This window comes from Cervus elaphus, chromosome 20, assembly GCF_910594005.1.
Source record: "Cervus elaphus chromosome 20, mCerEla1.1, whole genome shotgun sequence".
NCBI classification, from domain to species: domain Eukaryota; kingdom Metazoa; phylum Chordata; class Mammalia; order Artiodactyla; family Cervidae; genus Cervus; species Cervus elaphus.
In genome coordinates, this window is record NC_057834.1 from 128,077,751 (window position 1) to 128,090,154 (window position 12,404).

A 12,404-nucleotide genomic window follows, 5' to 3' on the forward strand; every position below is an offset into this window, starting at 1 on the left:
TGTCTTGTGCTGCTGTTTGTTCTCTTTATTTCATTTATCTGCAGTACTTGCTGTCTGTCTAAACTCAAGGCATATTGGAATTTCAGGCTTTACAGTAACACTTGAAACTTACGCCCCTTCTTCTTATAACAAGGAAGAAGCCACTGGGGCTGTGGTGCCTGCCAGGGAGTACACAGAGCCCAGCCTCTCGTCCGCCTGCTGCGTCCGTAGGACCATCTTGATTGGTGTGCTGGAAGCTGCCAGAATGGCTTTCCGTCTCCAGGGGACCTGGCAGGGACTGGGTCTTCCATTCTGCTGACACAGCAGCATCCCAGTGTGTGAGGCTGCATGTCAGCTTGTCTGCATTTAGCTCATGGACGCATTCATTTTGGTGTGTGTCTGCTGCCATGCGGCTTCTCTCATAACCTGGCTCTTGGCTTCACGTAGAGCAGTCTTGGTCTTCACAGAATGTGCAGTGTCGCCTGGGAACACCCAGTGATCATGTTCCCAAAGCAGCAGGTGTAAGAAAACACCTGTCACATTCTGCAGAAAGAGCCAGCCAGTAACACAGTGGTGGTTAAACCGAGACTCCACTGGACAGGTTAGGCTTTGTTTCAGAGGAACTCTGCTCCAGAAACAAAGGCTAAGAGCGTGCCTTGGGGGCTGGGGTGTGCATGGAGGCAGAGGCAGCATCGTGGCATCATCTGGCTTAGGGTCCCTGAGTGATTGATAGGACTCCCAATACTTGATCTTTTCCCCTCTTCCCAGGAGAGGTAAATTATTGTCTTGCTTTTAGATCTTATTAGACTATCTTTCCAGCTGTGCTCAGTCGCTTCAGTCATGTCCGACTCTTTGCGACCCCATGGGCTGTACCCGCCAGGCTCCTCTGTCCATGGGATTCTCCAGGCAAGAGTACTGGAGTGGGTTGCCGTGCCCTCCTCCCTTTCCAGCTGTGCGGGAATAAAGTAGTCAAGGAGAGCACAAGGCCGTTGACAATGAACGTGGACCAAGATGACTGAGTAAGCGGCATGTTAGACACAACGTTTAATGGGATGGCAAGAGGAAAAGAGACCCTGCCAGCCAGGTTGCTCCCCCACGCAGCTCCCGAGAGCCTGAGCCTCCGGGGCCTCTGTCAGAAGCACCCTGGATAGGGTGGGCGAAGCCCCTCCTAACCCCTGTGCTCTCTGCTCTGTCCTCGCAGTGTGATCTTGTGGCTGGGGGACCTCAACTACAGGATAGAAGAGCCGGATGTGGAAAAAGTGAAAAAACTCATCGAAGAGAAGGCCTTTCAAACCCTGTATGCATATGACCAGGTACCAGTGGCCACCTGGGCCCTCTTCAGGCAGCTGACGTTCCCCCTGCCCCCGCCCCACGGGAGGGCACAGAAAGCCTGGCTGTTCAGCTCCAGCCTCTTCTTCCTCATCTCAGGAGGGTTCCCTGAGGAGCTGGTGCCCATCATTCCTTCCTTTCCTCCATCTGTGTTCCCTCTCCTACAGCTGTCTGCCCTTGGTCCTTCCCTTGAGGTGTGTCTCTGCTGGAGGCAAGAGCTGTTCTCTTTCTCTCTGTCTCATGTGTGCCCATTCATTCAGTCATTCAAGTTGGGGCCTAAAGGGAACCAAGCTTCTCATCAGGATGATATTAATCCTTGGTATATTTAAGATGATTTACTGATGTTTTGAATGGGCTACCCACGCCCCCTGCCCCTCGGCAGACCTGTGCCATGTACAGGACCACTCTTTTTCTGAAGGGCTGTCTTCACTTCTGAAAAGAATCTGTTCTGTCTCCTGCTAGCCTCTACTGTTGTTTGGGTTATCATACCTTTCTCAGAGCATTAGCTGTTTCCCAGGACAAGAGAAACCTTTTCTCTCTGACCTTCTTCAGGGTACTCCTCTCAAGAGATTCTGAAACTGTTCAAGCAGTCAGAGTTGTTCGGGTTGTCACAGTCCTTTTTCTTTCTAGCCTGTATCTCCCTTTTAATCAACTTCGTATTGTCAGTCTAAACCTTTCTGTTACCTTTATTTTTCTCCCAGTGAGATCAATTAAGGGGAAAAAAATCCCAAGTCCGTTATGTCTTTCTTTATAGAATAATCTCTTTAGTGACCCATTTTTTTCTCCCACTCCTTTCCTTGGTAAATTAGTCTCTTTGTTCCCCATTTCAGCATTATCCCTTGTCTCTCTTTTCTAGACTGCAGCATTCTCATTTCCCTGGGAGTTCAATACCATCTCTTCTTCCCTTCTTTTCTGGTCTCTCCTTAAGTAATAGTACCCAGTTTGTGTGTTTCCCTGCTTTCCAAATGGTTTCAAGATTTATGTTTACCCATTTTTTTTAATTTATTTTTTACTATTCTTCTTTTGGCTACACTCGGTCTTTGTTGTGGCTTCTGGGCTCCAGGGCATGCAGGCTCAGTAGTTGCCACGTGAGGGCTTAGTTGCTCCAAGGTATGTAGGATCTTAGTTCCCCCAACCAGGGGTCAAAGCCAAGTCCTCTGTACTGGAAGGTAGATTCTCAGCCACCAGACCATCAAGGAAGTCCTCATATTTACCCATTTAAGAGTCATCTTGGACTTCCCTGGTGGTCCAGGAGGTAAGACTCTGTGCTTCTGTTGTAGGGGCGTGGGTTCAATCCTTGGTCTGGGAAGTTCCGCATGCCATGCAGTGCATTCAGAAAAAAGCAAAAAGGAAAGAATCATCTTACACTATTTTAATTTCCTGTTGCTTTTTCCTTAGTAGTTTGTTTTTGTTTTTGTTTTTTAGAAATTCCTGTTTGGGGGTTTGTCAACTGTTGTCCCCTGGATAGTTGAGCCTTTCACCAAAGTTAGAGCTTACAGTTCTTCACCAGGCCACACAGCACCAAGTTTGGTGCTCCAGGGAGGGGGCAGGAACACCCGTGGTTTTTCTCTCTTGCTGAGAAGGAGCCCTTAGAATCAGTGCAGTGGCAAGGAGGCCAGTTATTATCGTAATGTGTCAGGCCCTGTTCTTCTAAGCTGACAGCTTATCTTTGCAACAATCCCTGTGAGGCAGATTCTATTATAAATCCAGAATTTACAGATGGGGAAACCAAAGCATAGAGCTCCCTCCAGTTCATATAACTGATTTGACAAACCTCTTTAAAGAATTGTTTTAGTTAAAACTTAATTCATAATGGTTTGATTATAACTCTGCTATATATTTCTACATACTTGGAGGTACCCTTTTGCTTTTTGGATTGTATCTTTATAGACATTTTTTTTTTGCAGTTTTATCCCTTTATATATTGGAACAACTGTGCTACACAGATGATGTGTTTGATACCTGGAAGAGAAACTATATCCATTGGTACCTAGCCCTCCTAGGGGCATCTCAGTCCGATGGAGCTTAGGCCCCTCAGACGTGGATACAGTTTCATAAGAGCCTTAAAAATTGTACGGCAGGCAGAATAGTCAGCATGCTCCTCTTCCTGGGAGTTAATTAACTCAAGGTCTTACGAGTAACTTTCTTTCTGTTCTTTTTTTTTGGCACTCTGTGCAGCATGTGGGGTCTGAGTTCCCCAACCAGGTATCAAACCCATATCCCTTGCAGTGGAAGCATGGAGTCCTAACCAGTGGACTACCAGAGAGTTCCCGCAGAATAGTTTTCTCATGGGCCTTTCCTTTGGGGTTAGGGTTTAGATTCCAGATTGATTTCCTTTCTTCTGCTAATTCAAGGTTTGACCTTTTATGCTGAGATTTTTTTTCTTTCTTCCATCCTTTGTGTAGCTGAGAGCCCAGGTGGCTGCGAAGGCTGTCTTTGAGGGCTTCAGTGAGGGCGAGCTCACATTCCAGCCCACCTATAAGTATGATACTGGCTCCGATGACTGGGATACCAGGTAGGTCAGAGAAATAGAAACTCAGAAAGTTATGGAAGTACTTCCCCTCATGGACCTACAGAAGAAGATAGGATTCCTGTCACTTCTTCCTCAGGTCAAACATTTTCTCTCAGTATCTGTTCATTAAGCAGATTGCTTTCCTACACTTAAAAAAAAAAAAATGTATTTATTTGGCTGGTCTGGGTCTTCGTTGCAGCACGCAGGATCTCCGTTGTGACAGATGAACTCTCTAGGTGTGGCTTCGGGCATAGTCGCCCTGCGAGGCATGTGCAGTCTGGTTCCCTGACCAGGGATTGAACCTGGGTGCCCCACATTGAGAGCCTGGAGCCTTAACCCCTGGGGACCCCCAGGAAAGTCCCCACAATAATTCTCGAGACTTGTTTCCTTTCCAGCTATGCTTAGGGTGCTGATTCCAACAGACTGAGCTTGTACTCGGTCATTACATGGTAGTTCATATTTTTATTAGGGCCTATGGGATGCTCTTCAGTACCTATATTTTCTCATGTAATCTTCTCAACAGCCTATTGAAGTAGGTATGATTTATTATCCTCATTTTATAGACCGGGGAACAAAAGCCCCCCACCCCCAAATTCAAGTTCCTCCCAAGCAGGCAAGCGTTGTAGCAGGATTTGAAGCCAAGCAGTAGGAATTCACAAGCTGTTTCAACCAGCATCTTTTGAGGCCCACAGAGTGCTTACCCTCAGATGGCTGTGACTCTGGCCTGATCCCCATGGGAAGGTGGAGAGCAGAAATCATCCTGAACACTGTTTTGGCTTTGAGTGCTCGCAGCTGTTTGGGGGTGACACCCGCAGGATACACGCTTCCCCAGGCATCAGTTGCTGCTGTGCCTCGGAGGGCTTTCAGCGTGGGCTTTGCGTTTCAGTGAGAAGTGTCGTGCTCCCGCCTGGTGTGACCGGGTCCTCTGGAAAGGGAAGAACATCACTCAGCTGAGCTACCAGAGCCACATGGCCCTGAAGACCAGCGACCACAAGCCTGTCAGCTCAGTGTTTGACATCGGGGTAGGTGGGCAGCTGGGTCCAACTTGCCATCGTCCTCTAGGGAATTGGTCCCCACAGCTGAGACCACATTTGTCTTTCTGGTCTCCTCCTCCCACCTTGAGCGAGAGGAAGCTCCTTTTAAAAATGGTTTTAATTTAAATTTAATTCATGACTGTTTTGTAGACTTCTACTTTATGTCTCTACATACATGGAAGTTCCCCTTTGCTCTTTGGACTGTTTCTTTCCAGACCTTTTTCTATGCAACTGTGTCAGTATTCTATATATAACACAGAGGAAGTTTCTCCCTTTTTGTAAAAGAGATATATCACACCCATGGTTCTGAGAACATCATTCCCCCCCACTGGCTATTTTTTAGGAGATCTTTTCATGTCGGTAAAGGTTGAGCTCCCTCCTCATCATTTTTAAGGGCTGTAACATATTTTTCATAGTATGGATGAACCATGTTTGTACTGATCATTTAAGTTGTTTCCAAAATGGTGCTATTATATACACAGCTATAGTGCCCAGCCCTCACATATATCTTTGTATGTCAATGTGAACATTTCTGTAGAATGAAATTCCTAGAGTTGAAATTAGTGGTTCAGAGAAAAATGTATTCTATATTTATTTGAACCTACAAAATTGTCCTCCCAGCATCCTTGCCATTTTACTCTTCTGCCAACCATGGATAAACTTCTTTTCCCACAGTCTGGCTAATACTGGGTTTTAGCAGTCTTTTAAATTTCTACCAATCCAGTGAGCCAAATGAGAAAGATAACTCCATTCTTTTTTTTTTTTTTAACTCCATTCTTCTAGATTATACTTCCTGGATTACTAGTGAAGCCGAACATTTTTTTTTTTTTCCTGTTTCTTTTTTTTTTGGTCGAAGTATCGTTGACTTACAGTAAACATCATTTTTTTAAAAAAAACACCTTTTTATTTATGTATTCTCCACTTGTGTCTTCTCTTCAGTGACTTCTGTGTTTCTTTGTATATATATTATCAGTTCTCAAGGGTGCAGGCAGAGGTGCTTCAGCATCCACAAGGGTGTGGGTGGTTTGAAAAAAGCCTAATGAATATTATAACCAAGGTTTTATTTTTGGAAGATGAGAAGAATTGTAATTCAAAATATAGAAGGGAAAGCCTGACAAAAGCCTCTTGGCTGATGGAGCACGGGTTTAAAAAGCCTGTGAAATGCTTTGACTCAAAGCCCCAGAGAAGCTCCTGCCTGCCGGCCTGTCAGCAGCAGCAAGCATAGCAGAGACAGGCAGGGGTGTCTCTCTGCTCTGGGCTTTAGGCCCTGCAGAACTTCCCACCCAGCTTTCACTCCTGTATCTTTTTTCTGCTAATCGGGAGGCAAAGAGGCTTTGCCTCTGGGGGACCCTTGTACATCTATTGTTAATTGACTTCTTTGTTCATTAATTAAATCTGTTTAGTATTCACTTTCTGCGTTGCTATCAACTGCTATTTCCCCAGGCTGTGAATGTCCTCTAAAAGCAGCAGTCACCAGCATTTTTGGTACCAGGGACGGGTTTCGGGAAAGAGTTTTTCCATGGATAGGGAAGAGCGGGGGATGGTTTGGGGATGATTCAAACACATTACATTTATTGTGTACTTTATTTCTATTATTATTACATCAGCTCCACCTCAGACTATCAGGCATTAGATTCTGGCATTAGATTCTAGAGATTGGGGACCCTCAAAAAGAGGAAGTGGGTAGAAGCCAAGGGACTAAGTCTCTGCTGTTTCCCTTCCAGGTGAGGGTCATCAATGAAGAGCTGTATCGGAAAACTCTGGAGGAGATTGTTCGCTCCCTGGATAAGATGGAAAATGCCAATATCCCTTCCGTGTCCCTCTCCAGGCGAGAGGTAGAGAGGATGTGATAACACATCTGGCCCTTCTCTTCGCAGAACTAAATCTCACCTGCTAGGTCTCAGAATTCGAAGGGGCACCTGTCAGGCTCCTGGACTCTATAGTCTTCCTTGATCAGCTGCTTCTAGAGAAAGTGAGGCTGATGCTGCCAGCTGACAGGAGAGGCGGTATTGGTTTAGATTTGGTTCACCTCTTGATCTTCTAAACCAAAAGCCTGTAACCTTTTGTGGTTCCTATATTTTACCCATACATGGGCCCTCTGTGAGTTAAATAAGTCACAGAGGATCCAAAATGTGTTTCATTTGATCTTAGTATAGCTGTGTGCATTCTTGCCCTGGGTTTGTCTTCCTCCTGATGCTTTGCTTTGAGATTGAGTCCAAAATGTGGGGTACCTATGAGGTGATGAGAGGGAAGGCAATATGGAAAAGTAACAGGCATTGGGAGAAGTCAATTTAGGGCTAAAGATTTTTCAGAGAAGTGCCACAGCATAGATCATTCAGAATTGACAGTACCAAAAGTCAATTAAATGAGGATTTATGGCGAGGGTATTTTTAATGCCCTAGATGTCCAGCTTCAGAGATGGAGGAGCTTCATTTTCACATTTGGGAGTGGAATGTGTGAAGGATATTTTGGATATGGTCTTTGGGTACAGAAGATTTAAACTTGGATTCTGGTAGGGAATTTTCTGTGTGTTTTGAGTTTAGGCTTTCTGAGTTAAACACTAACAGCTGGTCTTTATTAGTAGCAGCTGTGGTGTCCCAGGTAAATACTTAAAAGCAAAAGCGTGGTTTGAAAGAGATGGTCCTTCGTTTTCTCCCAGGAAGGGCAAGGATTGCCCAGCTGGGGTGGTTGGGCAGGTTGCCGAGGAGAGGACACTGGTCTGACCGGCCCCTGGCTTGTCCCCAGTTCTGTTTTCAGGACGTGAAGTACATGCACCTGCAGGTGGAATCCTTCACCATTCGGAATGGACAGGTGCCGTGCCAGTTTGAGTTCATCAGCAAGCCTAACGAGGAGTCCTACTGTAAGCAGTGGCTGCGAGCCAGCCCCAGCCGAGGCTTCCTCTTGCCAGGTAAGGCCTCTGCCCCTGGCTTCCTGGTGGCTGCTTTGGGGAACACCCTACCCTGTCTTTTGCTCATTCTCCTAGAATAAACTTTTTGTTTCTGAACATTTTGCTGTTTGCTTGAAACTTTTTCAAAGCCCTGTGGATGTTCAGTTCAGTTCAGTTGCTCAGTCGTGTCCGACTCTTGGCGACCCCATGGGTTGCAGCATGCCAGGCCTCCCTGTCCATCACCAACTCCTGGAGTTTATTCAGTCTCATGTCCGTTGAGTCCGTGATGCCATCCAACCAACTCATCCTCTGTTGTCCCCTTCTCCTGCCTTCAGTCTTTCCCAGCATCAGGGTCTTTTCCAATGAGTCTTCATATCAGGTGGCCAGAGTATTGGAGTTTCAGCTTTAGCATCAGTCCTTCCAGTGAATATTCAGGACTGATCTCCTTTAGGATGGACTGGTTGGATCTCTTTGCTGTCCAAGGGACTCTCAAGATGGAGATTCATCCGTAGATAAAATGTAAAATAGTAAAGGGCGTGAGTTCAATGTCAAAAGTATTCTCAGTCATGTGGATATTCTGTAATTTCACACAGAGAAAACACAAGAGTTCTGTGAAGCAGGTGTGGCTGTAACAAGAACCCTTTCACTTTCTGTCTCACTATAATCAATTGTCTGCTCCCAATTGTCTGCTCTTGTGGCAAAGATAATAGGGTGGTCATCCAGAAATTATTGCTGGCCCGACCACCCATATCACTCTCCTAACTTCTCCTTGGCACTGTGTTGTGCTGTGAGGCAAAGGGGTTAGCCTGTTTTGTGGTCAGTTGACGTGTCATATACAGAGGTGAGAGCTGGACTGTAAAGTCTGAGCGCTGAAGAATTGATGCTTTCAAATTGTGTTGCTGGAGAAGACTCTTGAGAGCCCTTTGGACAGTGAGGAGATCAAAACAGTCAATCCTAAAGGAAATCAATTCTTGAATATTCATTGGAAGGACTGATGCTGAAGCTGAAGTTCCAGTACTTTGGCCAACTGATGTGAAGAGCTGATTCCTTGGAAAAGACCCAGATGATGGGAAAGATTGAAAGCAAAAGAAGGAGACGGCAGAGGATGAGATGGTTAGATAGCATCACCAACTCAAAGGACATGAATTTGAGCAAACTCTGAGAGATAGTGGAGGACAGAGGAGCCTGGTGTGCTGCAGTCTGCGGGGTCGCCAAGAGTCAGACACGATTTAGTGACTGAACAAAAGCAAGTGGATAGTTCACAGTCTAATAACATGTTATATTTTCTACTAGATCCACACCTTCTTATTAGTTGTTTCTAGCTTGAGCATGAAGTGAAGTGAAATTGCTCAGTCGTGTCTGACTCTTGCAACCCTATGGACAGTACCCTGCCAGGCTCCTCTGTCCATGGGATTCTCCAGGCAAGAATACTGGAATGGGTTGCCATTTCCTTCTCCAGAGGATCCTCCTGACCCAGGGATCGAACCCTGGTCTCTCACATTGTAGGCAGACGATTTATCGTCTGAGCCACCAGGGAAGTAGAACCTAGCTTGAGCAGTGCTACCTAGAACGTGAATTTAATCGCAGTTACCTACTCATGTTTTTGTTTACTGTTTTCAATTCCCCTTTGGACCATAAACTCCTTGTCCACATGTCTCTTGAGTATGTGCACGTGTGCACGCTCAGTCTCTTCAGTCGTGTCCAACTCTTTGTGACACAATGGACTGTAGCCTGCCAGGCTTTTCTGTCCATGAGTTTCTCCAGGCAAGATACTGGAGTGGGTCACCAAGCCCTCCTCCAGAGGAGTCTCTTGAGTGATGAGAGTGTAAATTCTTGCTGGTTGGCTGATACCTCTTATTTTCTTCCCCTAGCTCTGTATGCCCGACCCTCTGCCAGCCCGTCTTCTCTCCCCCTTTCTTCTTGGCCTCCCGACAACTGGTATTTCTTTTTACATTTTTTTTTTCAGATTCTGTCGTTGAGATTGAATTAGAGCTATTTGTAAATAAGACCACAGCTACAAAGCTCAACTCGGGTGAAGACAAAATCGAGGACATTCTGGTTTTGCACTTGGACAGGGGAAAGGATTACTTCTTATCTGTGTCTGGGAACTACATGCCAAGCTGCTTCGGATCGCCCATTCACACATTGTGCTACATGAAGGAGCCAATTTTGGACTTGCCGCTAGAAACCATTAGAGAGCTGGTGAGTTACTTGCCACAAGAAAACATCTAGAAGGATGTAGCAGCCAAGCCAGTCAAGTGAGAGGTTCTCATGCCTACCCTCCCAGGGACCTGAGGATTCTCTAGCCTCCATAGTTTGCCTATGCTGTCAGATATATACTGCTGTTTATCAGACATCCTGACATTTTTTTATGGTTTGAAACAACAGCAAGTTATTGCTTCTCATGTGAGTTTCCAGTGTGGCTTTTCTGGTCTCGCCCAGGCTCATTTTTGTGGTCCATGGCAGCTGTGCTGGCTAGAGGGTTCAAGGAGGCCTCCCTCTCTTTTTTTCTTTCTTTTTAAAAGAATTTCTATTTGTTTATTTTGTTTTGGCTGTTCTGGGTCTTGGTTGCTGCATTGGCTTTTCTCTAGGTGTGAGCGGGGCCCGCTCTCTAGTTGCGGTGCTCGGGCTCTAGGGCGTGCGGGCTTCAGTAGTTGCAGCACGTAGGCTCTGTGATCGCCATTTTCAGGCTCAGGAGTTGTGGTTCCCAGGCTCCAGGTCCCGTTGTGGCGCATGGGCTCCGTGGCTCCACGGCATGTGGGATCCTCCTGGACCAGGGATGGAAGCTGTGTCTCCTGCATCGGCAGGTGGATTCTTTACTCCTGAGCCACCGGGGAAGCCCCTCCCTTGCTTTCTTGGTGTTGGCTGCTCACTGGGCCTCTCCCTCACTATGGGCTCTTGTCATTCAGTAGGTTGGCCTGAGCTTCCCTCAGTAGTGGCAAGAGTTTGAGCGCAGAAGCTGTAAGGCCCCCAGTGGCCCAGGTTCTAAAACCCACATGGTACCACTTCTGCCACATTTTATTGATCAGAACAAGTTGTGAGATCGACCCAGATTCTAGGGATGGGGAAAGACTCTACCTCTTGATGGGAAAACTGTGAAATGTTTTGCTGTGTTTTTCAATTCTTCATAATAATTATTAAATTCAGCCACAGATACCAAGATAATGCATGTCCCTGACCCATGATAGTTATTTCTTTTCCTGTTTTATTCATCACTTTTTATTTTGTTTTGTTTATTTTGTTGGCTGCCCTGCGTAGTCTGTGGGATCCTAGTTCCCCAACCAGGGACTGGACCTGGGCCCTCGACATTGAGAGCTCAGAGTCCCAGCCACTGGACCACCAGGGAATAATTCCCTATTTTAATCATCACTTGGTTTATTATCCTAAAATAATTTTCTGAGATCTAAAAAGATTCACATGCAGACTTACAGATATTGAACACAAACTTATGGTTACCAAAGGGGAAATGTGGAGAGAGCGAAATCAAGAGCTTAGGATTAACATGTATATATTTCTACATATAAGATGGATAACCGACAAGGACCTACTATATAGCACAGGGAAGTCTGCTCAATATTCTGTGATAACCTGTATGAGAAAAGAACCTGAAAAAGAATATATATATATATATATATGTATAACTGAATCATTTTGCCATATACTGGAAACAAACACAACATTGTAAATCAACTATCAGTTCAGTTCAGTCACTCAGTCGTGTCTAACTCTTTGCGATCCCATGGACTGTAGCATGCCAGGCTTCCCTGTCCATCACCAACTCCTGGAGCTTGCTCAAACTCATGTCCATCAAGTTGGTGATGCGATTCAACCATCTTGTCCTCTGTCGTCCCCTTCTCCTGCCTTCAATCTTTCCCAGCATCAGGGTCTTTTCTAATGAGTCAGTTCTTTGCATCAGGTGGCCAAAGTATTGGAACTTCAGCTTTAGCATCAGTCCTTCCAATGAATATTCAGGGTTGATTTCCTTTAGGATGGACTGGTTGGATCTCCTTGCAGTCCAAGGAACTTTCAAGAGTTTTCTCCAACACCACAGTTCAAAAGCATCCATTCTTTGGTGCTCATCTTAATCAACTATAGTCCAATAAAATTAAAAAATAAATAAAAAGTTCCTATGGAAATAATTCTAAAACAGGGGCGCTAGTTTGGAACAGACTTTTGGCAATAGGTATGCTTTTCTTTTTCCTCCATTTCATTTTTTAATTTAGGGACTCCAGAACTCTATTCTCTCCATTTTATAGATGAAAACAGAGGTCTAATAAGGGGAGTGATTTTTGTCACGGGGCTGTGTGGTGAGTTAACCCTGGACCTCAACCTTGCTTTTGGGTTTTGGGATTCCCAAGTCTGTGCTCTTTTTTCACCAGACTACACCATCTCTCTGGTTCTGACAGTGAAAGTGCTACAGGCAGGATGTTTGTTTCTAAGATGCTACATATTTCACCTGATTCATTGAAACTGCTTGCCATAAGCCACTCCCAGTTCTCAAGAGTCACTTTTCATACCTTGATCATGCCACCTGATTTCATTTTTGCCTAATGAGTATTTGCTTAGGGACATCAAAACATTTCCCGTCTTCCACGGGTTTGCTGTCCCTATATCCTGCCTTCTCCTGAAGCCAGCCTGGTGGAAGCTCCATTGGTGGACCTTC

General features: G+C 45.5%; 1 protein-coding gene across 1 annotated transcript in view; it reads left to right on the plus strand.

Annotated features, from left to right (window-relative positions):
* The window catches only part of INPP5B (inositol polyphosphate-5-phosphatase B), a 54,854-nt gene that overhangs the window by 37,899 nt on the left and 4,551 nt on the right, over nucleotides 1-12,404 (plus strand). Inside the window, 6 exon segments of the mRNA XM_043876955.1 lie at nucleotides 1,181-1,292; nucleotides 3,714-3,823; nucleotides 4,707-4,842; nucleotides 6,579-6,689; nucleotides 7,600-7,762; nucleotides 9,708-9,943. Of these exon segments, the coding sequence (XP_043732890.1) occupies nucleotides 1,181-1,292; nucleotides 3,714-3,823; nucleotides 4,707-4,842; nucleotides 6,579-6,689; nucleotides 7,600-7,762; nucleotides 9,708-9,943 (868 nt within the window).